This window comes from Triturus cristatus, chromosome 6 (assembly GCF_964204655.1).
Source record: "Triturus cristatus chromosome 6, aTriCri1.1, whole genome shotgun sequence".
Classification (NCBI taxonomy): domain Eukaryota; kingdom Metazoa; phylum Chordata; class Amphibia; order Caudata; family Salamandridae; genus Triturus; species Triturus cristatus.
The window spans coordinates 411,369,187-411,394,105 of NC_140589.1; the positions used below are offsets into that span (position 1 = coordinate 411,369,187).

A 24,919-nucleotide genomic window follows, 5' to 3' on the forward strand; every position below is an offset into this window, starting at 1 on the left:
GTGGCCACAATCAGCAGTGAGAAGATGGTGGCAGGATTGGGGGCCCTAAACACAGCATGATACAACCTGACTCAACAGCAACAGGGTGAGTAACCACCAGGGATGGGGGCGGGGGGAGATGGGCACAATGGCACTCATGCACAAGTGTGCGAAGCACACTGCACACCCACAATGACCACAGAACATGTCCCTGATTGGCTTGGCACACTTCAGCATACATAGAAATGCCAAGTAGGCCCCCATCCACAATGCGCAGAGAGGGCCCCCCCTATCACCAACATCACACCTGACCTATGCAAATGTGATTAATTCAGCAAAGCAGAGGCTCTTCGACCCACACTGACTATGCAAGTAACACTGCATGTCCGATAGCATGGCAGCTGGCAAAACAAATGACATGGCCCACGAATTGACATGGAGGTAGCCCAGTGCTGATCACATCCGTAAAGGAGCAGGTCACACTCTCACATGTCCACATGCACCCACAACCCATGCCCTACGAAACACGCAGCAGACGAACAATGCACCAGGCCACAAAATCTGTTCGAGAGCACATATGACCCAACTCCAAAGCAAATCAGGCCCCGAAAAGAACACAATTCAAAGTCACCCTGCCTCAAAGGGAGAAGGCTACCCGTAATCAGAGCTGCAGGGGCAACTCCACCACAATGCAGCACAAATACACATAGCAATCACAGAACATCAGCAATGACGCCAATGTGACAAAAAGTGCAACACCAGCACCACAGGACAGAGCTCACAACAGGTTACACTTGTGTGTAGTGACTGACCACTCACATTTGGCATTGCCTAACACTGTGTGATGACAATGTACGGGTACTACCACACATCTGTCATGTAGTCGAAAAACACACTGACTGCCATCAAATATTCAGCTCCCCCAAAATATTCATAATGTACATTGACATGCAGTCTGAATGTAAACATCTGAAAAATCTGCAACATACATGTGAAAATCTGTTAACCTGCCTCTCCCCTTTACTTTTCAGAGGGACAAATTACACCTCCTGCAGAGCACACCACACCTCCCATCAGTGATGAGGAGGAGGACAACCTGCACATATGTCAAGACACCCTCCAACGGATAATGGACAGCCTCAGCACCCCACCCCCAGGAGCAAGGCAGGCCAGCTGCCTCGAGGTGACCCCACCACCTGCACAGACCACAAAGCAGGAAACACACACCACCACGGCTGGCTCCCAGGACCCGCCCGACCAATACATGGAATTACAACGGCATGTGTTGGGTTGCCAGGTGGAGTTGGCTGATCAGCTGCAGGTGGGTTTCGAGCTTGTGGCAGCCAAACTCAATGCCATATGTGGGTGTCTGAGTCCCATGAGGGACCACATACAGTCCCTATTGGACACCCCTTGTACGCAATATGCTCCGCCACAGACTTTGACTGACCTTGCTTGTGCCATGAATCGAATACAAGAACTGTCTGGTCATACAGGCACCAGCGCTGACAGCACAGAGTTGGCACAGCTGCGGAGGTCAATGGAGACCATGGAGCAGATGCATGCTGGAAGGATGTCTGCCACAGCTGGACAGCAGCGGGAAGTAACTGGGAACTTTAATGCCCTGCAGTACTTCATCTTGCCATTTCTGCCACTGAGCCTTTCCCAGATGACTGCAGCAGGAACATCGACACACACAGCTCCGACCCCTGATGTGTCTGTGGCATACAGTGATGCTGCCCCATCACTTTCGCAGTCTGATGTGTCCGTGACACACAGTGATGCAACCATCACCCCACCACACACACCGGACACACCGGACTCAGAACCCGTTTCAGGGGAGTGAGTAGGGAATGTGAACTACTGTGTGAGGAAGGAGGCAGTAGCATCCATCACCGCCATATGGCCTGTCCCTGCCTGGTCATGACCTATGCATCATTCCCTGGGAAATACCTCCTACTGACCTCCGTGACACGCAGCGACATTCACCCGGACCCCGACACGGACTGCCATTTTATCACCGCTGGACAATTACACAGCAATCCTGCTGCAGACTGCACACTCCCTTTTCCTAATCACTGTGCAATCCCCAAAGGAATCTGGTTGGCCCACCACTGGGCTTCCATGTGATGTGGGTTTGGATTGTCCTGTACAGCCCCAGTTCCCGCAATCACCTTAATGTGAATAAAACATTCTGAATCACACAGATGTGTCATCCCTATGTTCACTCACGTATGGAGGTATGGCTGGATGTAGGGACAATGATTGCACATGAAGGTACACCCTGGTAACTGACATCTATGTGCATGTTTATCCCTGAGACACATGGCCAATTGGATGACTGTGAAGGTGAGTACTAGCTGTGTCCCCATTGCACATCAACAACAATCTCACAACCCCAAACGTAGGCACATGTCCATGAATTGAATAGGGCTGTGTGTCACACTGACACAAACAAAAGCAGGCCTGGAGTGGTGTCCTACACCACATGTGACAGCAGAAGTTCATGTCGCATACCTACTCACACACATCTGTGTTGACACATTCTGTTGTGATATATGACATTGCTTCGCAAGGTCAGAGGTTGGACAACATACTCACAATGCTGTTGTCATGTAAGTACACATGTCATCCAGCACCTATCCAATAACACTGTCTGGCTCACAGAGGTGGAGCTTGCCAAAGGGTCCATTGCACATGTGTCAGTCAGTTCCTACCTGTGTAGGGACGATTCTCATTGTGGCACACGAGTGGAGAATCCCAACAACACACCTCACAGTCAGAAACCAGTGAAGTTGCATAGACTTTATTGGCATGTGCTTGTCATTACGGATGAGGCAACGGCCACAGCAGGCAGGGACATGCTTAAGACACTTACACGCAGCATGGGTACAATTCGAGGTTCATGATATGTTAGGGCTAAAATGGGCAACATTCATCACGGATGGCAACGCTCTCAGCCCGCCGTACCTTTCTGGATGAGTCATGTTTTTTTTGCGTCTGCCCATTGCCCAGTGTGAGGGGGCATGCCTCACTGTCCATGGGATCTGCATAGTGCTCTGCCTCCAAAGTGCGCCAATTGTCTGCTCTGCTGACGGTGATCAGGTGTGAGGGTCCGACAGGTTCACATGTCGTGCTACATTGCCATGTGTGTGCTCTCCCTCAGCAGTGTGTCCAAATTGGCAACGTTGCCAAACGATGCTGTGTTGCACTGATCATGGTCCTGCATCACCTCGCACATGTGTGTGTACACACGTGTTCTTTCACGCACATGCATCCAGAGCCCGGACGAGGGCAGACGTGTCCTCTGTTGTGTAGGTTTCCTGGTGCTAACGTGCCTTATCGACAGATTTGTGTTCTTATCGCAGATCTGTCTGGTCGTTGTGAATGTTGAGGAGTGGCGTGGTCATGGCTTTTGGCACGGGAGCCCCACTCTCCATCTCATTAGCGATAGTTGCGGGGGTCATCTGTGGCGATGTTTTTTGCGGCTGCTATTACGGGTAAACTGGTGCTGTGGGCTGTTATCAGCAGCTTCTGAATGGGGTGATACATGTATCACAACTTTGGCTGTGATAAGGTGCCATTAATACGTCGATAGTTCCTTGTGAATATGGCCCTAAGTTTCTGTCAGGATATTGCACATTAATTCAGAAGCAACCATATGAGAAGATAAAATGGGAGATGTGTCACAGATAAATGTTCTTATCAGTACAGTGCAGAAATAATGAGTGAAAATGGTCAGAAAAAGTCACTTTAGGGCAAGAGTCAGTAGCATCAGAGGTTAATGGAGCATTGCAGGAGACACCATGAGTAGTACATTTAAGAAATAGTGCAGAAGAAGGCATGCACTCTGAGGGAAATGTTCCATGTTTAATAATTGCTGACAGAAGGTAGTTTGTGAAAGCTCCAGAGAGGCTTGTAGAAACTGGCCATAAGCAATACAGTAATGTGCGTATCGATTTATGAAAGGCCTTACCAGGATGTAGCAAGGAGCAAGAGCCAAAGAACGTGACTTTTTCAGCTGCGCGCTCAATTGAAAGGGCCCCACATGAGGATAGGAAGGCGCGCACCAGCACTCGCCTGTCAGAAAGGCCGAGAGTGCGTCTCGTGAGAAAAATGCCCCGGCGGTGAATACGGGCACCCAGCGAGTACAGAGACTCGCAAAAATCAGCCCAGCTGCTGCCGCCAAATTCCACGGAGTAGAAACGTAGGCGCCGAGGTCCTGGGCGTGTTGAGGAGAGCGCCGCCTCCGTCTGAAGTAACCCGTAGCGGAGCTCGGCGTTCAGGCGGCCATCTTCCTGCGTGGCCAGACCACGCCCCCTTCAACAGACACTTAAACCTAAGTTTAGGTGAGATTAATAAAGATCACTCATTGAACAATTTTATGACCTTCAACATGTATGCAGAAAGTCCTAGGATGCTGTTTTAAGAAAAAAGTATTTGAGTAAAAGATAAAAAGTGTGTTTTAAAGTTTTTTGCACTTTTTTCAGTTGTTCCTTAGTATTGAGCCAGGAGAGTAAAATATTTAAGTCTGGTTGGAGTCCACTACTAGAAACTCGGCAAAGTGAAAAAAAAAACTCTGCCAAACTACGCGGAGTACCGCGAGCAGCGGAGTTGGATACCTTGCGCTGCTCGCACTGATTTTTAGTGATGGGTGTTAGTATGGCACTGTAAAATCAGTGCGAACAGCATCTCACACAGTGCAAGAGGGCGCTGCTTCTTTCTGCACCTTGAATAGAAGTTCTACTAGAGCCACAGCTGTCTCTATGCGAACGGAACATTTCTCAACGTAAGCAGTAGCGACTATCCGCGACCGCCCGCGTTCAGCAATATCGCTGGGGAGTGGTCTAGCATTGGATTTTCCTTGGTCGCCAACTTACCATTGGCGAGTGCGAGCAAAGGAAAATCTTTGCTACGCTAAGTGGTGCAGACTTTTTTTTTTTGTAGTTTTTTTTTTTTATTTGTTTTTATTGTGTTTTGTTTAACAATCAGCAGTACAGAACAGCAGTTAAATACGCAGTTGTCCACAGAATAGCGCAGTACAGTTGCAACCATCAAAGACAATCCCTCAGAAAGCATTTCCCCAACATTATGCATCGTTAATACCCTCCTCCCTGCGCCCCCACCCACAGGCCTCCCCACATCAGTCTGAGTCCGAGGCATCGTCATCTGAGTCTGAGGGCGGGTCACAGATGTCACCCCTGAATTTGTTCCATGCCCCCCACACTTTACTCCAGTTACGAGGGCAACCCCGCCGGATGAAGGCTGACCTTTCTGCAAACATGGCCTCATCCATGTCGACTCCCCATGCTGCCAGCCTGGGCGACTCTCCTGCTCCCCATTTTTAGGCTATGTTGCGCTTGGCTATCATGATCCCTAGCGTGGCGCATTCCTGCGCCTGGCGCGTGAGGTCGTTAGGTTCCCATATATTCAGCAGGCAGCGCCTAGGCTCTGGCACCAGTGAGACTCCCCCTGACTGCGACAGTGTCCGCATAACCTGCGTCAAGTACACCTGGAGTACGGGGCATTCCCATATGGTGTGAAAGAAATTTCCTACCTCCCCGCAGCCGCGCAGGCAGAACGGATGCAGCGCACTACCTATGTTGTGTAGAGTGTGCCTGGTGTAATAGGAGCGGTGCAGAATACGGAGCTGTACAAGCCGGAGCCTCGATGGGATACCCGCTTCTCGCAGCGAGGCAAGCGCTTCCCGCCATTCCGGGTCATCAAAATCACCCACATCACGGGACCATTTCTCTCGGAGAGGACCCATTGGGTCCGGTAGGTTATTGATCAGCTTACGATAGGTAAGCGATGTGGCCTTGTTAGGCATGTCATCCGTTAACAATCTGTCCTCCAGGGGTGACGCCTCCGGTACTTTCGCACCGGGCACCAGCCTCGACAGTAAGGTGTGCTTGATTTGCGTATAGCGGAACCACTCGGAGGGCGCCAGCTCATATTGCTGCTGAAGACGCACCAACGTAATTATTTCACCCTTGTGCCACATGTCGCCGATCGTAGAGATTCCAATGTTGTCCCAGTTATCAAAACCCCTGCTGCTTCTAAGCCTACCGAGCTGCTTTGTGTCCCACAGAGGCGTGAGTTGGGTCAAGACCCCACGCCACCCCAACTTGGCCTGTGCCGCATGCCAAATGGCTACGGTCTGCCGGAGCGGACCAATGAGCGCTGTCGCCAGTCCACCGTCGTACAGGGGCGACAGCACACCCCGCTCTCCCAGTATGTCCCTATCTGCCTTAAATGCAGGGTCCGTCCGCGGAACATGTAACCACTGATTAACTACTTTGAGCTGCGCCGCCCAGTTATAGAGCTGAACGTCTGGAAGCGCTATTCCCCCATCGTACCAGCCGCGAGTTAATTTGGACTGTGCAATACGCGGCGGTCTGTCACCCCACATAAGGCTAGTCACCTGCGCTGCAAAGGCACAGAAGTATTTCGGCGGTATGCGATACGGCGTGTTTTCCAGTACATAGACGAAGCGGGGCAGGGCCAGCATTTTGAATAGGGCAGCTTTCCCCAGCATCGTGAGTGGCAGTGTCCCCCAGTGACGCGCGTCGCGCTGGAGACGATCTAGCGGGGGTTGCAGATTCAGTTGTAGAAAGTCCGCAGGGTTTGCAGTGACGTGAATACCCAGATACTTGAATGATCCCGTCGCCACTTGAAGTGGGCAGGCGGCAGGGAGGCGAGGAGGAGGGCCGTGCAGCACATACATTACCGATTTCGACCAGTTAATAGTGTAGCCGGACGCTTTCCTGAAGATTTCGCAAATGTTAAGTAGAGTTAGGATTGAACGCCTCGGGGAAGAGAGATAGAGCAACACATCATCCGCATAAAGGGAGATGCGGTCCTCCCAATCATTTTTCCACCGAAGCCCCCGTATCAGGGGCTCCCACCGTATCCATGCCGCCAAGGGTTCTAGTGCTAGGGCGAACAGCAGGGGCGACAGGGGGCACCCCTGGCGAGTGCCACGTGTCAGGGGAAAGTCTTCGGACATATGCCCGTTAGCGGCGACATGGGCCATTGGTTTAGTATAGAGAAGGCGGACCCAAGCACAAAATTTGGGCCCAAAGCCCAAGTGCAGTAGCATTGCAAACAGGAAGGGCCATTTGACCATATCAAAGGCCAATCGCGCATCCAACGAGAGCAGCACCGCTGGCTCCTGTAATCGCTCCACTTGGGCCAACACACCGTGCAAGTCCTGCAAATTTAGGGCCGTACTTCTGCCGGGCATAAAACCAGACTGATCTGGGTGTATAATGTCTGGCAAATACGGTGCAAGTCTGGACACCAAGAGTTTTGCAAGGACCTTCGCCTCTGCATTCAGCAGCGAGATAGGGCGATAGGAGGTACACTCAGAAGCAGGTTTGCCGGGCTTCAGTATAGCTACTATTGTGGCTATGCGCTGGTCTTGCGGGAGTTCGCCCACATGGAGACTGTCTGTGAACATGTTAAGTAAGTGGGGGGCAACCGTCCCGGCTGTTCGCTTATAAAGCTCGACCGGTATACCATTCGGTCCCACCGCTTTACCCGACTGCAGCGCACCGATTGCCTCTTGGACCTCTTCCACTGTGATGTCAGCTTCCAGGGCACTCGCCACCTCAGAGGTGAGTTGAGGCATTGCTAGATCTTTCACGTATGTCCCCGCCTCCTCTACTGTCATGGAGGAGGTGGAGGAGTAAACTGTTTGGAAATGGCGTGCAAGAGCGTGCACTATCGCGCCCGGTTCAGTTAGTGTCTGGCCCTCCTCAGTCTCAAGTTGTGCTATCCACCTGGCCCCTCCCTCCCGCCTACCGAGCCACGCCAGGAGCTTCCCCGTCTTGTTACCCAGGTCATATATCTTGTGTCGTGTGGCTGTCAACTGTTGTTGTGTGTACTCCGTGAGATACGCCCTGTATTTGGTCCGTGTGGTCTTCAGGTCAGAGGCCGACGCCGGAGAGGGGTCTCGAGCATGGTGCGTCTCTGCCGCGTGCAACTCTTGTTCGAGCGACTGCAGCTCTGCCTGATTTTCTCGCTTATGCGCTGCTATGGTAGCAAGAGCCTGTCCCCTGAGGACCGCTTTATATGCCTCCCACAAAATCGTCGGTGAGGCAGCAGAGGGGGCATTTTCCGTAAAGTAGAGGCCTGTTGCCTTTGTTATCGCCTTGTGGATCGTGGGGATCTGGAGATAGCCGGGGCGTATTGAAGGGACACGACGACACACGAGGTGGAAACATGTGTACTGCAGAAGCAGCGGAGAGTGGTCGGATATACCCCTGGGCCTGATCTCTACAGTGTCTATGTTTCTAAGACTACCAGTGGAGCCCAGGAAGTAGTCGATCCTAGTGAGACTGTTATGCACCCCTGAGTGATATGTGTACTTTTGTGTTGTGGGGTGATGCAGCCGCCATAAGTCTGAGAGCCTTAGTGCTTCGAGAAAGCTTCCTAAACGGGACATTCCCGCACCGCCCGCTCGTCTAGGGTACCTATCAAGTGATTAGTTTACAACTGCGTTGAAATCACCGCCAAGGATCAGGTCCCCTTCTGGTAGGTCTAGGAGAAACTCACTAAGCGCCGGGAGCGCCGTGGCATGCATGGCAGGCGGAATATAAACAGAGACTATGTTGAGGGGGCGTCCCTCCCATTGGGTGGCTATCGCCGCAAATCTACCCGACCCGTCAGTTATGTGTTTGTGTATAATTAGTGGGTATTGCTTCCGCACCAGTATGCCCACTCCCCTAGACCCTGAGGTAAATTCCGAGTGCACCACCATTTTGTATCCCCATCGGTCCATCGCTTTGCTAGTGGCATTGGTGAGATGGGTTTCCTGGAGCAAGACAACCGCCGGAGCGCATCTCTTAAGACTATGCCCAAGCCACTAAGACCAAGCCACGTACATTCCACGTGAGCAGGGAGAGAGGCGGTACCGGTGTTGGGGAACTCGTCGCAGGCACCCCCTCACTAGTAGCAGACATTAACATGCTTGTTATCAAGGGCACTAACCATCGCGAAGGGAGCAACGTGCATCATGTGTTCTCCAGTGATTGCGTGCAACACGCCGTGGACATTACTTTGAGTAGGAACAGTGACTGCTGAATAAAATGTAGAAACTACCCCCTCCCCCCCCACCCCCTCCCTGCCTCCCTGCCATACGGACTCCAAACTGCCCTCCACCCCAACTCAGCAGAGTGCTTAGAACCCATCCCCCGATACATAACTTGTGTGTAAGGAGCGGGAGGTCCGTGGAAGACCAGAGACATCCCCAGTTCGAGCGTCCAAATGTTCTGAGCTGCATTATAAGTGTGCAGGCACCGCACAACCCAGGAAGTACCTCCCCCGACCCTGCACCTTTTAATCAGTGTATAGCGCTTCTCGACTAAGCCTCTAGTTGCAGTCGGTTTTCATCTTCCACGGCACCGTCCCGGCCAGCGGGGTCCTCCACCCCTCCATGAGGCCGCCGTCGCTTGTCCGACCGTCCTGAGTTTTTCACCTGCTGCCATCCCTCAAGCCAGTCGTGAGCTTCCTCCGGCGATTCGAAAAACCAGGTCTTCCCATCCGCTACCACTCAAAGCCTGGCTTGGAATATCATAGAATAGGGCAGTCTCTTTTTTACTTCCAGGAAGCTTCTCCGGCGCGCCGCCACAGCCGCCGTGTAGTCCGGAAAGAAGGACACTACTGAGTTCTCTATATGCAATGGCGGTGCCACTCGGGCCGTCTGGAGAATGACATCCCTGTCACGAAAGTTAAAGACACGGGCCAAGACCGGCCGGGGGGGAGCTCCGACTTTTGGCCTGGCTCCAGGCACCCTGTGTGCTCGTTCCACGGAGAAAAAGGCCGACAGTCCCCTGGGTTGCAGTTTCGTTTTGATGAGGTTCTCCACATAGAGATCCATGGTCGGGCTCCCCTCACTCTCTGGAATGCCCGTGATACGCACGTTGTTGCGGCGCGAAAGCCCTTCCTGATCATCAAGCCTCTCAGCCATGCGCTTGTTGTCGGCTTCCAGTTGTGACACTTTTTGGAGCAGGAAGCTTGAGTCTTTCGCCAAAGTAGTTGTCACCTTCTCAACCTCCGAGACTCTGGCAGACATTTTCTGGAAGTCAGCTCTGAGGAGCGTCACATCCGTGGAAATAAACCCCACCGTCGTCTGCACGTTAGTAAGGGCAGCCATGATGTCTTCCAATGTTACTTTAGGCGAGCCAGCTTCAGCCAAGGCCCTCTCCGTGCGACCGGCGTGGTCTGTCAGCGGGGGAGCGTCCTTAATGTACGCATACTTGTCCAGTTTCCCTTGCTGGTGTGCCCTACTCCCTTTGCCGCTCATGATAGGGCCGGACTTCGGAGTGTGTTAATGACCGCTGGCCCCGCAGCGCCGGGGGCAGAACGCAGGGCCCCAGAACCAGCTGGCTTTTCTCCCGCCACTCAGGTCGTGACGCCGCTGTCCCCCCACAGGTGCCGGCAATGTGTAGGAGCAGGATGTACGTTGGCAGGCACACCTGCAAGGCACTCACCAGCGTCTCAAGGCCCCTACAGCTGCCCACGTCCGTGCACCGCTCTCATTCATGCCCCCCGGCACAACGGGCGCGTCGTGTCGCTGCTCCTCAGGTCACCACCGCCGCACCCGGCACCTCGAGGCAGCACAGGCAGCCAGCACCAGGCCCGATCGGAGCGTCGCTGGTGATAATCCGGGGCCTCCGCGATGTCCACCGCTCACCGAAGGCAACCCGCTCCGCCACACTCCGCTGCACTGACGCCGTCTGCCCGCCACTATTCACGCCGCTGTACACTCACAACAGAGATGCGGCTCGACCAGTCCGCCCAACGGCTGGGCCCCCGCCAAGGCATGCGGGCTCCGGGCAGCACCCCCGGGTCGTCTCCAGTGCAGTCCGGGCTACAGGCACCTCTCCTCAGTGACCCCGGGTCTCGCGCCCAGGACCCGGGTCGCGGCTCCAAAATCGAGGCCCCGGCTGCGGCCGAGAATACAGGCCCCAGCAAGCGGCCCGGCTTCGGCCGCCTCACAGGCCACGGGAAAATCTCCAAATCGCACCGCTCCGTGCCGCTTCGTTCCGGCGTCGCAGGCTTGGACTTTGCGCTCTCATTGAAGCGCGGATTAGTGATCGGATGGTGGGGAAGACGGTCTCACCCCCGGAGGTCCTCCAGGCTGCGGCCATCTTGCCCGGCAGCTAGCCACGCCCCCGGTGCAGACTTTTTAAGAAACTCTGCGAGCTCCACAGAGTGCAAAGAACTCAGCAAACTCCACGAATGGAGCGAAGTTCACCACTCAGGCTTAGCAATAATTACAGTTAAACGGTATCAGTATCACCAAAATATGATAGCAGTTTTAAAATATAGATGTCCAGTAACACTGCAGAGATGACAGTCTCCGATGGCTAACATTCTTTGCTCAAGTGACTGAGACAGTGCTTCACCAAGCATGCCTCCAGTATATCCTGACATATGCCTCAGGATTAAAGTGGAGAGTGCACTCTGTATAGCTTCCCTGTCAACATAAAAAATTACGGTTTTGTAAATGAAGGCAACATTCTGCACATAATTGTTACACTCATGTGACTAAATTAGAATCTTAAAAAGTGTGCAACCAATAATTTTTTGAATGTTTTCATACAAAAAATTTCAGTTTAAAAAAAAAGAAATATTGACCATCCAAAGACCTAAACTCTTCATACAAGTGATAGTTGGCATAGGGAGAGATAGTGTAAGATGAATGACTGACGTGCAATAAAAGAGCAAGGATGCAGTTCCCTGACTATGTGTAAGCAAGGTTTGCAGTACTCCCAGAAGGAGAATCTAAATAAAACAGCCATTGGGGTAATTGGTATGTTATGTTAAAAATATTTGTAGAGTGCATGCACGGTTTCTTGGTGCTGGTAATGGGAAATAGTCTGCAGCTCATTGATTCATTCATAGGCTTGGGAGAACAGCCAAGTTTTTAGGAGTCTCATAAATTGAAGGTAACACGGTGAGGATCTGATGTTTGAAGGGAGTGAGTTCCAAAAACGAGAGGCCAGTACAGCAAATTGAGATCTACCTAAACTCATCCTTTTAAAGGTGGGATAACCTGGAGGGTAAGGTGGGATGACCTCAGGTTATGCACAGGGATATACCTCTGGATGAGTGCAGAGACAAATTCTGGGCAGGTGCCATGTAAACATTTAAAGATAAGTCATTCAATCTTAAATGCAGTCTTCTTTTTGAATGTATCAGAAGGTGGAAGTAGAGCGAGTTTGCATAATCAATGTGGAAGATAACCATAGAATAAATGACCTGAACAAGAACTTCAACAGTAAGGAATCTACTAATTTTCTTGATCTTCCAGAGCTGGGAAAAACATGTGGAAACTACAGACCCGATGTGGGATTTCAGAGAGAGATCACTATCAATTGTGACTTCTAGGCTCTTTTCTGAGGTTGAGGGTAGGGGTGGCGTCCCCAACTCAGCGGGCGAGAAATTTGAGTTCCAAGGATTTTGAGAGCCTATGACTAAGACAAGTTCTGTTTTGTCTGGATTTAGTTATAAGTGGTTGCTATGTATCCAATTGCATATATGTAACATAGCTGCTTGGACATTCAGAATAGAGTCAGGAGTATTGTCAATAGTAATAATCAATTGCATATCATCAGCATAGTTGAAAGTACACACATTCATTTTCCCCAGAGACTGAACTAATGGAAGGAAGTACAAAGTGAACAGGAGCGGGGACAGAGATGATCCATGTGGTATGCAGCAAGTCAATTTCCCTTTGGGCGCTGTAAATTGGGAGAGTTGAACCGATTGAGAGCGACCATCTAAGAAAGACGTCAGCCATTTGAGGGTGGATCCCTAGACCCCTGCGTCCCTGACACGGTCAACCATGAGTTCATGGTTGATCGTGTCAAAAGCTGATAGATCAAGGAGCACCAGTGCATGGTTATTGTCCTTGTCTGCTTTTTTCCACATTTCATCTAGTACGGTCAAGAGTACTGCCTCAGTGGAATGGGAAGGTGCTTGATGAGAGTCAAGAAATTGGGACTGTTCGACTAAAGGGCAGAGGCAATTAGCAACTTGGGCGTCCAGTACCTTAGCTACAAAGGGAAGCAGTGAGATGAGATGAAAGTAAGGACAAGTGGATCTGCACCTATTTTCTTGATTAATGGAACAACTATTGCTTCGTTGAAGACCCTGGGAACGGAGCCCTGGATTAATGAGTCATTCAATAGAGAAAGGGCAGGATCAGGGTATGCATAAATAACTTTCTTCAAAATTGGACGGGGACAGCTGTCTGAAGGAGATCCAGATTTGGCTTTAGTCAGCAGATCAAGAACAAGTTTTCAACTGATTATAGGGAACTGACGCAAGGAATGAGGATTACTAGAAGTAACTGGTTCAGTGCCAAGAAAAGAATCAGCGTTCAAAGCATTATATAATGATTGAGTGGGGGTAATTTTACTGTAGATGAATCCGGCGTAGATAACTCAGAAACAATCAAAAATATATCTTTGGATTTGTTTGTTGAGTTCAGAATCTTATTAGAAAAAGAGGTGGCCTTAGGTAGTAGGATAGAGTTTTTATATTGCTTGAGTTGGTCTTGGTGAAAAACTTTTTTATCTGGAGAGTAATTCTGACTCCAGATACATCCAGTATGGCGCTGGGCTATTTTTTTATGTTTTAGGTCTTCTGCGAACCACCTCTGAGCATCATGGCGCCATTAACTTTCCTAAATGGGGCATGGATGTTGCTGGTGGCCTCCAGCCATATTTTGATGTTTTCTTCATTTTGGTTAATTGTAGAATGTTCATAGGCGCATGTTGAACACAGTTCAGCCCATTCAGTAGGTCAGTCAATTTTCATGAGCATGGGCCACCCATATCCTCATTGGCCCAATAGTTAAAGTCGCCAATCAGTAAAACAGTAAAATTTTAGCATGGTTAATTACTAAGTGGAATATTTGTTCCCCCGGTAATTGGGGGGAATGAAGCATGTTGTGAGGGGGCCTATAAATCAGAACACAGATCAGGGGCCTGAGAGAGGAGTCAAGTTTGATAACTAAACTTTCTCCTGAAGCAATATCTAGGGCAGTGAGGTTGGTGAACTTCAATCCTTGGTGAATTATATCAGCAACACCTCCACCTATTTCCTCTGAGGCCCGATTTGTATGAAGAATATAATAGTTGCTTGGGAGTGCAGCAAGGATATCAGGATAAGACTCATGGGAAATCCATGTTTCAGTTAGTAGGAGTATATCTGGTTTTACAGATTACAGTAAATGTAATATTTCCAGTTGATGTTTCACATTGACCGTGTGTTCAGAGATATGATTAGAACGTGAGTCGTCCTGTGGTTGTCCTGCCTAGGAATGATCTCTCGAGCGGAGCAAGGCAGGTTAGGTTAGGGAAAGAAAGTCACTGATTCTCCTAATCTCCTGCATGACATTTACAAATGCCCTTGCTATCAGTATCTCAGGTGGTAGAAAGGGATTACCTGGCTGTTTTCCTGCCGACTCAAAATGGCCCCCTTAATGTTTAAATACTGAAAGGACTTTGGGTGAAAAATGTGAGACTTGTAAACTGTTGAATTTCACGTGGTACGCTTAACACGAACAGAAAGTGAAAAAGTGAAAGTATGGCTTGGCCTATACATTTTGGCAAACAATTAGCAATCTCTAACAGCCTCAGGCGGCTAAAAAAACATATATGGGTCACTTTGGAAAAGGGTACTAACTAATCCACACACTAAATGTCCCAGATAACACAAATAATTTACTCCCTTTCTTTCCTTTCCTTCTTGCAACTGCAGTCCCTGAGACAATTTTATCAAGGTCGCATCCAATCATGTTTGGGGTCACTTTTTACTTTGGAGTTTAAATCCACGTTGATTTAATGCTATTTGCCACCATCTAAGAATCCTTAAAATCTTCAATTCTTCACAAGAAGTTCTAAGTCTATAAGTGCTTTTAGTTATTTTGATTAAGATATATTTAAAGTCCATTAGTACCCAATTAGCATACAATATATTAATACATACATAATATCGCATAACATTATTCGTCAGAATAAAATACAGTACTGCAGAGCTAATAACATATAAAACATTATATTTGCAAAATTGTATGTCATATCCAACAACAACGCCTTGTTGAAAGAGTATTCTAGAATATTTTGTTAGCAAATTCAACTTCATTTCACCGCTTACCTATGCATGTTGGAGGATCTGGTTGCCAAAAAAATCGATTATTCAACTCAACACAAGTGATTTTTTCCTCTCCTTGAAGTTGGTAACCAGGGTCGCACTGAAAGCTAACTGTGTCACCAGGTTCTCTGCTGTCGCCATATCGAGTCCCATTTTGCGGAGTACCAGGGTCATTACAGGTTGCTGCTATTGATGCTACAAAAAAAAAATATGAATTAAATACGAGGACGTGTTCATACTATGAAGAAATAATGCATTTAAAGTGAGTTACGTTTTTGTAAGTTTTAGAACTGCTCCACGGTAAGAACACAAGCAGAGTAGTCGTCCATTAGATTATTGAAACTATATTTTTTCTGGATATATATACAGAGTACACATTTTATTAATTTAAAGCCTAAGGAGTCGGTTAGCAAACACATCAAAAACCCATCTCTAACTGGAAATCTGATCTCTGTTCCAGTGCTGCTCATAATGGGCGTTTGGTAAGAATTTTAGGATTATCAGATCCACATTTTAGATAATTTAGAATTCGGAATTGTGGGGTTTTAGGGTTGTGTGTCATCTGTTGTGGACAAATAAAGTGTCTAGGGCCATAACGCAAACAAAGTGACTCTGTGGAACTATTTAGGCACAAGTTCATAAAATGGGCACCAATAGTTGGAAAATGTAATGTGCTCATCTGTGTTAATTGTAAGCAAAATCAGCTGTACAATTTGCTTTTGCTAGCTTACACATTTTAACTTTCTACACTCAATATACATTTGGTGTTTACTATGCACGTTCAAAGGTATAGGCATGTTTTGAAATTTTGGAACAAAGGATTTGTAGGTACGACTTTACAATCGTTTCACTCTACTGGGCTAAGAATTGTGTATACATATTTGGACCTACCCAATACAATTTTATAAAGGGTCATATGTAATGGAACAACAATGCTGTGTTACCATGGTCAGTCAAGTTGTTTGACATGCCAAGACAAAGCGAAAATGAATTCCTGAAATATGATGCTGGTAGTCAACGAAGTGCACTGCCAGGACCAAAAGTATGAAAGAAGTTTCGCAGCACTAAAATGTCTGCAGTTTTCGAAAATGTGCTAGTGGTTGTTACCTCCATTGCCCACAAGTTGTATGGATCTTTTTAACAGATTTTTGGTCTGGCTAGCTGCAGATGGGAACAGTACCTAAAAATTGCATAAGCACTGTGCACATCATTTTCATTTTCCAATATAACTGAGATTTTGTGAGCACGAACAAACGCCTATTGTATGAAATATTTATTGTCCTTTACAACATTAAACTTCAACAATAAAACAAATCTCCATCTTTGGTGCTAAATACACTGAATTATAAAGCTCTTAATGAGAATTGTTCTCCTATTTAACATTTGAACCGCTATTAAGCAGTACTACAATCAATATTTTATTCTTGACTGAACACATTTTTTTGTGTTGCTGTTCAGGGGTATTTCTTGTGTGTTTCACATAACACTGCATTGGTAGTTCAAAATAAGTACTAATAATCATGTTTATATGTCACACATTTAAATTATTCTATCCCACTCCCCTCACCTTTGGCATACTTCATTCCCCAATTAATGACAATATGATGTTAATGTCCCTTGACATCACCTTGAGCAATCAAGGCGCCTAGGTTATTAATATAAACGCCTGGGCCATCATCATTAGCAGTTTATTATGAAAAATAACAGTGCTTACAATTGCGTTCAAGGATTCAATTTCAGTTTCTGAGAGCCTCACTATATTATTAAGCGTGGCAATAAAATTCTTTGTTAAAAAGCCTTACAGTTGTCAGTAGTTTTTTTGAGCATATTGCAATTCAGACAGGTGTCCACTGACAGTGTGAGCTGTGTCATACATTATGGGTCATATTTATACCAAGGCAAATTAGTTAAAACGAAGAAAAAGACACATATTTCAGTGTGATACTGAATTTTTGGAATCTACTGAACGTTTTCTCAAGATTTAAGATATACAAGTAGTGGCAAAGCCAATATTTCCCTGCAATAGATAAGGAAGCTGTGGTCTTTGTCAATGCTGGTATCGAATTGCATGTGTGATGACACATGTGCATGTTTTAGCCATCTTGGAATTGTTTTCCTATCAAAAGATAACCATTTCACCACGGTCACTATGCCATTGTGTACCCTGGGTGGTAGACGAAACATACTTGGTGTAGTATTCCCTCAAACATCTTGCTTTTCTCCCTTACTTTGCTGAAATTTTCTTTATTGCCATTAGGACTCAGTGTACTTCACCCCTGCTACTCAGTCCTAAAGTGTTTGTCCTCTCTCCCTAAAACGTGGTACCAATTGGTTATGTTATGTTATTAGCATTTATAGAGCGCACATGCAAGAAATGGATTCTTGCTGCTAGAATAACAGAACCACCACACAGCACCCGCAGTTTTAGTCGTATGCCTGCTTAAATAGCCATGTTTTAAAGAGTGGTCTAATTCTGATGTAACAGGGTGTCATCCTAATTTCTAATGGTAGAGAGTTCCATAGTCTGGGGGTGAGTATGGAAAACCTAGAGCCATGGAGTCTCTTCTTTTCAAAGGAGAGAATGGTAAGAACATGCAGGTGAGAGGATCTTAAATTGTTGGTGGGAGTGTATTTTGGGAAAATGAGCCAAGATCACCACAGGGCTATTGCAGTGTAGGGATTTAAAAATGATGCAACCAATCTCAAATACAGCATGCTGTTCTGCTGATAGCCAGTGCAGTTCCCTCATCACTGGTGTGATTTGACATTTTCTAGGTTTATGAAAGATCAACCTGGCTACCTGTTTTTTTGACAGAATGGGGTAGAATGGGGTTGAGTCCCTCACGGAGGCCCAGGTAAAGATAATCTTTGTAATCGAGCTTGGAGATCACTAGTGCAATCAGTACCCTCAAGGAGGGCTTCAAAAGTGAGAAGTCTACCTATTTTTGTTATTTTACGCAATTACAGGAAGCAAGATGATATTACGGTACCTACTTGGGGTTTCAGGGACAAGTTATTGTCAATGAAGACCCTGAGGATCTTAACTGAAATCTTGGGCTGGGGCAAGGTGCCCATTGCTGCTGGCCAGAAAAAAGGATTCCACTAGTCACGCTTGGTGCTGGTAATGACAATTTCTGTCTTGTCTGAATTCAGTTTTGAGCTGATTACTATTCTTCCAATCCCGGAAGAATACAAGTGTATTTTGAAAGGCAGCTTTAGATTATGGTGAGTTGTCAACAGCAAAGAGCAATTGCATATTATCTGTATAGCTGTAAATCTTTATCTTCATCTTTACCAGAGCATAAAACAGGGTGCGTATGCATAGACTGAAGATGTGGGGAGACAGAGACCACACTGGTACACCCCAGAAGAGAGTTGGACCTTGTGGGTACTGAATGGGGGTAAGCAGACTGCCCAATAATGTTCTTTCAGGAAGGAGGCAATCCAGTCTAGTGCTGAGCCCTGCAGGCCTGCAGCGCTGACACGGTCGATCAGAAGTTCATGGTCAAGCCTGTCAAAAGCCACTGAAAGGTCAAGAAGTACCAATGCCTGAGGGTTGCTTCTGTCCGCTTCTTCCATCATGTCATCCACAACTGAAAGGATAACTGCTTCAGTAGATTGAGCTGGTCAGAAGCCTGCTTGATATGGGTCGAGAAAATGAGTGTCCTCTAGGAAGGAGCATAGGCAATTGGCCACCTGTGACCCAAGAACCTTAGCTAGGTAAAGTAAAAAGGATATGGGATAATAGTTTTTCAGCATGTGTGGGTCGTCCCCAACTTTAAAAATAGCAGAACCACTCTTGCCTCCTTAAAGGATTTGGGGATCACCCCTTGACTCAGGGAGTTAATGAGAAGAGATAAGGCTGATTCCAGAAAGAACCCTTTTTTTAGGCCCTTTGGAGGACATGCATCATTTGGGAAGCCCGACTTTCCCTTAGAGGAGCCCGACTTTCGTTAGCAGGACCAGACAAATGCACCCTGCTGATGGCGGGTCACTCAGACAATGTAGAAGGGTTCCTGTCAGTGATTGGGCTAACTGCAATGGCAGGCCTAAGAGGAATACTATCTTTGATCATTTTGATCTTATCAGTAAAGAAAAGGCTGAGAGCATTGCACAGGTTCTTTGTCGGTGGGATTGTTGCAGTGACTCTGTCAGGACTGGATAACTCAGTGACGATTCAGAAGAGTTCTTAAGATTTTTTAGTTGAATTTATGATTTTGTCAGAGAAAAAATAGATTTGGCTAGGCTGATAGATTTCTTATATTTTTTATGATGGAGTAGATAAAGGTCCTTTGTTCTGAGCAAATAATCCCTCTGTCAGCTGCATTCAGAGTGATGAAGTTCAAGTATAACTTCACTTAACTCTTCAGAAAACCATTTAAATGTAAAATGTGCTTTCTAGTGCCTAAAAGCCGAAAGCGCCAACTGGGGACATCTGGTGATGCTTGACCTGCACAAAGTCGAAGTTTCAGGATGATTGTGATGGAGCGTGGGTCAGATACCATGAGTGGTCAAGCTCTGTCAAGTATTTACAGTTGCTTGAGTTTGAAAGCCTTAGAAAAAACAGGGGATAAGAGGCACTTGGCAAAACAGGAACAGTTTGTTTAATTAAACATAGCAGTCAGAAAAACAGTTACAGGCATGAGGTCTAAGGAGTGTCTCACTTTACATTTGGAAGATATCCTTCTTATATACAAAAACACAAGTCCTAAAAGTTTCCGGTGTACTATATATTGTGAGAAATTATGGTTGATGCCTTTGGAGGCATACATCAATGGTCAATTGGTTTCTATAGGTGGATCGTGAATTCGTGTGGACACAGTGTGGCCAGTGGTGATCATTTCCAGATGTGCAGCATGGGGAGCGCATGGTCACTACATGTTCTAGGTCCTGATTGGCTATGTGTTCCTAACTCATTTGGCATCTGACTTTATGGTGTTTTTAGGAGCAAACGTCCCCCCTACGGCCATGTGTGCTGTATTGTGGCAATCTCCCCTGACCATTGTAATGTTGCTGCGCCTTATAATTCAACAACTGTGACTTGATTCCCCACAATGCCTCAGTGATTCCTGGAGGTCTCGGTTCTCATCGTGGACAGTGAAGAACTCTAGAGCTTTTAGCGGAGTAAACCTGGATTTCAGGCTGAGTCGCGGTTCGGCGTCGCCAGCTTGACTCTTGATGTCGTGTCGGTCAATTTATGGAGCTTTTTACCAAAAATTCTCCAAATTATTCCAAACTTCCATATCTTCTTCCAGAAGGTCCTTTTAAGGTATTGAAATGTCCACAACACAAGCCAAGGTTCCACAAGCTCTGAGCTGGTCCTTATAGAGGTGGGACTACAATGGCCACAATGTACCTGGTCAAATCCATAAAAGTCCACTGGAAGCTGGGTAGTAGGGCTCCTCTTAGTGGAGTTGATGCAGGTGACTTTTTTTGGTTCATGTGTACCTTTTGCCTTTAGGCAATCCTCTACTCAAACATATTAAGCAAAGCAAAGTCCTCTTTTGTGAAGCCCAGAGTGTGTAGAAGGTGCAGTCTTTATTAGTGCTGACCAGGGGTTCAGCAGGGCAGTTCTTCAGTTCTTGCTGTTTGCAGGTGGGGATCTGAGTTGCTGGGCAACTCTCCCATATTTATCAGGGATTCAGGGCTGGCAAGAAGGGGCTAACCCTAACCAACGGGGTGTAGGGTGCCACCGTCTGTGATGACCACTTCCCCTGAAGTATGGTGTTTTCTTTTGCCAGAAAGCACTATTGCACAACAATCTAAATGGAGAAAATCTCTGCTGGAAGTTCAGGCCTGTTAAGCCAACCCACCGGTGTGGCTATCTGCTTCTAGCACTATCCTGGTTCCTATGTGTTGTTTCCTCTTAGAAGATCAGTTTGGCTACCCACCCCCCTTCCTGTCGTGGCCTCTGCTACTGCAGGTCTCCTCGTACGATATGTCTCCTTTGTCTTAGTGTAGGCCACTACACACCTCATTAATGCAGCTAGGCTCAGCCTGTCAAAGGCTGCCCAATCATAAGAGGCTGCTACAGAGCTGAATTGGGTGACTTTTGGAAACTAGTTCTATAACTTATTTCCTATATTAGTTATAATACATCCAACCTTGGCAGGTTGCTGGATTTATTGCAACTATTATTTTTATACTTAGAAGAATTATTTTAGCTCACTCCTGTTAAAAGACAGACTTTATTAATGTCAAATTAAGCCTTCCCATGTTTGCCTACAGAGTAAACATACTATAATGAGGAAAAACGAAATTGGCAGTTTTCCCTCACCTGGGCCTATAGAACATATGTTATAATGTCCCTATGTATTTCAACATTGCACCCTACCCTTGGGGCAACTAGGGCACACCTCAGGGGTGAATTATATGTAAAAATAAGGTAGTTTGAGACTTTGGAAGTACCTTTAATTCCAAAATCCAATTTGAACATCGTTTTATTTTAAAAGCAGCCTTCAAAGTAGTGCTGGCTTTCAAAATTACAGGAGGCAACATGGCAGTGTACACTTAAGTGCATTTAATCTACTGGGCCTCTAAACATGCATGCCTCACCAAATACTAGGGACTTACAGGGAGGTTGTCTATACCAATTGCAATTACACCTAATTATCACATACCTTTTAAACAGAGCAATGGCCCTGGTAAGCAGAGCCCAGGGCACAATCAGAGTCAGTAACCACAAGTATCAGTATCAGTCAACAAGCGAAGGTGATAAGGGCAAAAAGGATGGCTTTCTTACAGTTTACTTATTACATTTAATAAGTATTTACTTCATATTGTGAGCGGATAGAGAAATTATGTTTACACTTAAATTAATTGTATTTTAAAATCCTCTTTAAAGGTGAACTGAGATTTTACATTTTCTAAAATGCCACTTTTAGAAAGTTTACATTTTTTGACTCAACCAATAGTGGCTTTCTGGTATTGTCCAGGGTCAAATGACTGTGGATGGCTTTGCTGTTGTGGATTGTGTATAGCTTCCAGACAGAGAAACAAAGGAAGCCGAGGTGTGAGGGTATAGGGTCTACCAGACAGGATGGTGGAGGAGGTGCTATACCCTTCCCTGATTATATTTGCATGGGTTCTGTCTGTATGACACATACCGAAACCTGACACCAGTCATGTTTTTACCTTTGTCACCACAGACAGTTTGTAGCCAGGAGAAGGGGTAGAACTGACCAGAACCTGATTTGGGATAGGCCGGGGAATTTCCACACCCAAAGCCTGGCACCAGGCATAAAAGTGGGACCTTTAGAATCTCTCATCAGAAAATTCCTGTACCTGAAAAAGACTCAAAATAGAAACTACCCTGTTGTTTAAAGAAGGAAGATTTTACCGTTTGCCTTGAGACCAGTCTCCACAGAAGTAACTCTAAGAGCCAGTTGGCTGCCTTCCTGTGTGAGATCAGGGACACGACAAGCTTCTAGATCCCTACCTGCAACTGTTCAGCTGATCAACACCAACTTGACCTGCCAGCGCCCTCCTGCTGGCCTCTGCTGGAGTGAGTCCTGATCCCGAAAAGGTTATGGGCCCTTGGCTGGTATCAGTCAGAATACCTCCTGAAGAAAAGGTGAAATTGCAATAGTTTTGGGCTCCTCATCATCATGAAGTGTCCTCTTCACAGTGAGAACCTTCAGCAGGACTTGCTCTTCGTGCCAACAGCAACCATCTATGATGACTGGCAACACAAGACCTGCACTTTGGGCTGACAGTGCAACAACTGTCTGCGATGATCGATCTGCCCCTTGGACCAACAGTCTCCTCCACGCAGTCCCCGCAAACGAGAAAACACCCTTTGCACTGGACTTGAGAAGGTAAATCTTCAGCAGAACCAACCTGGTCCCTGTATCTGACTCATATCTTCAGTTCTACTTATTGGATTTTTGTTGTTTTGGTGTCGTTTTATTAATCAACATTTACTCTATTGCTCTAAAATGGTTTTATTTTCTTGTGGTGTGCTTTCATGTCATTACTGTTTGAGTGCTACATAAATACTTTATACATGGCCTCTAAGTTAAACCTGACTGCTTTTTGCCAAGCCATCATAATATTAAGCCCAGGTTAATTTAGGATATTTTATGGTTCACAATAACGAGGATTGTGTTTAATAATTGTTTGGGGCTTCCAAGTCTGCAAGGCTTGGTGTCCCTACCCATGAGGGCATGGACTGAGTTCAGTGCACCATCAGTTAACCAGGAGAGTCCAGGTAATTGTAGCCCCACACAACCCACTGAGCACACGTGCTGCTGTGGTGCCTGTTTTTTCTGGATTAGTCAGAGTCCCTTAAAGGGTTCAAGAATGCAGTGGTAATCCAAATCTAATTTCATTCTTTAGAATTGCACACTCAAGTACTAAAATAAGAAAATATATTGTATGAATGTAGAAGTTTTTTGTTTCAACAGCCTCATCCTGTTGCTTAGTACAACTAGAACGTACCACATTGAGTATATGTAAATCAGTACTTATGCATGTTTCTAGCAGTGAGAAGAAAATTAAGAAGACCATTTTAATTAGAATGTTCCTTGCAGCCTATTACCATAAAGCTACTTCTATGCACCTAACTGTAGGAGCCTGGAATAGATAACTTTCCTCTAGAGGTTTTTGGGGGCCCATTAAACTCCATACCTGTTCACAGCGGATCAGCTGTGGTTATCAGACTTCAGCAGGGAGAGGGTGTTCCCTCACAGTGGAAAAATTTGGTCAGATAAGCTAAGTTCCTCTCATCTCAATATCAACCCTGCCATAAGAGTGGATGAAACACCAGTCTAGCAGGACCTCTTGTGATAACCTGCAGCAAAGTCATCTCAAATTCAGTGGTCAATTTAGGGGTTTATATAGGGTTGACCACTGGCTTTTATCCTACATTGGGGACTTTCTAATAATCCAAGAAATAACTAGTATAAACTAGTATGAAAATACGTCCTCGGAATGCATGTTTATTTTACTCGTCTGCAGTCAGCCCTTAAAATGTAGATATTGCTTTTCCTTGTAGCAGTCTTGTGTTGCCTTGTGTGATTGCAAAGTCATTGTTTAGATGAAATGACACTTTCACAAGTTCTGCAAAAGATAATGACATGTTGAATGTGGACAAAAGGCAAACAGGCTAATTTAGCATACTCAAAATGAAGTCTGGTATTGAGATTTTATGACAATGCATCCTAATGAATGTGCACTCATGCATCACAGTGGCCAGCCATGTTGAAACAGCAAATAATGAAAAATCGAAAATGAAAGGGTGTATGGATGAAAGAAAAGTACTTAAGTGACCAAGCATCATTTGGTAGATGCTGGGCCCTCAGTAAACAATAAATAAAAGATAACAATAAACCAATGACAACTGGGAGGAAAGCTGCATGGGTGGTGGGGTGGGAAGGATCAGTAAGCGGGACTGAGGATTCAGAAAAAAAGCATGCACGAGGGAAACGTAGAGAGATTAAGTAAAACCTGACCTTCCAGGGAGTGAGGAAACAAAACAAATGTTCAGAAAAAGTCTGTCAAGCATGCCCTGGAAGGATACACCTCATCCAATTAAAAAAAATGACACCAAAATGCCCCTTGGTAGAATGAAGGAAGAAAAGAGAGTAAACCCAATGAATCAAGAACAGAAAACTGAGATAGATAACGAAGCTATACAATCATGTTCAAGAAGGTGACTCAAAGTCCACCCTCTGTATATGCTGAGATTTTAAAACGACTGGTGCACAGAATTTGAAAGATATCATGAGCAGGGGCACTACCACTTGTGGATGATAATCCCTACAGCAGT

General features: G+C 46.5%; 1 protein-coding gene across 1 annotated transcript in view; it reads right to left on the reverse strand.

The window, feature by feature from the left end:
- The window catches only part of CSMD1 (CUB and Sushi multiple domains 1), a 2,626,220-nt gene that overhangs the window by 1,463,969 nt on the left and 1,137,332 nt on the right, over positions 1 to 24,919 (reverse strand). The window contains exon 21 of the mRNA XM_085610820.1: positions 15,154 to 15,345. Coding sequence (XP_085466946.1) covers positions 15,154 to 15,345 — 192 coding nt within the window. The remainder of the gene's footprint in view (positions 1 to 15,153; positions 15,346 to 24,919) is intronic.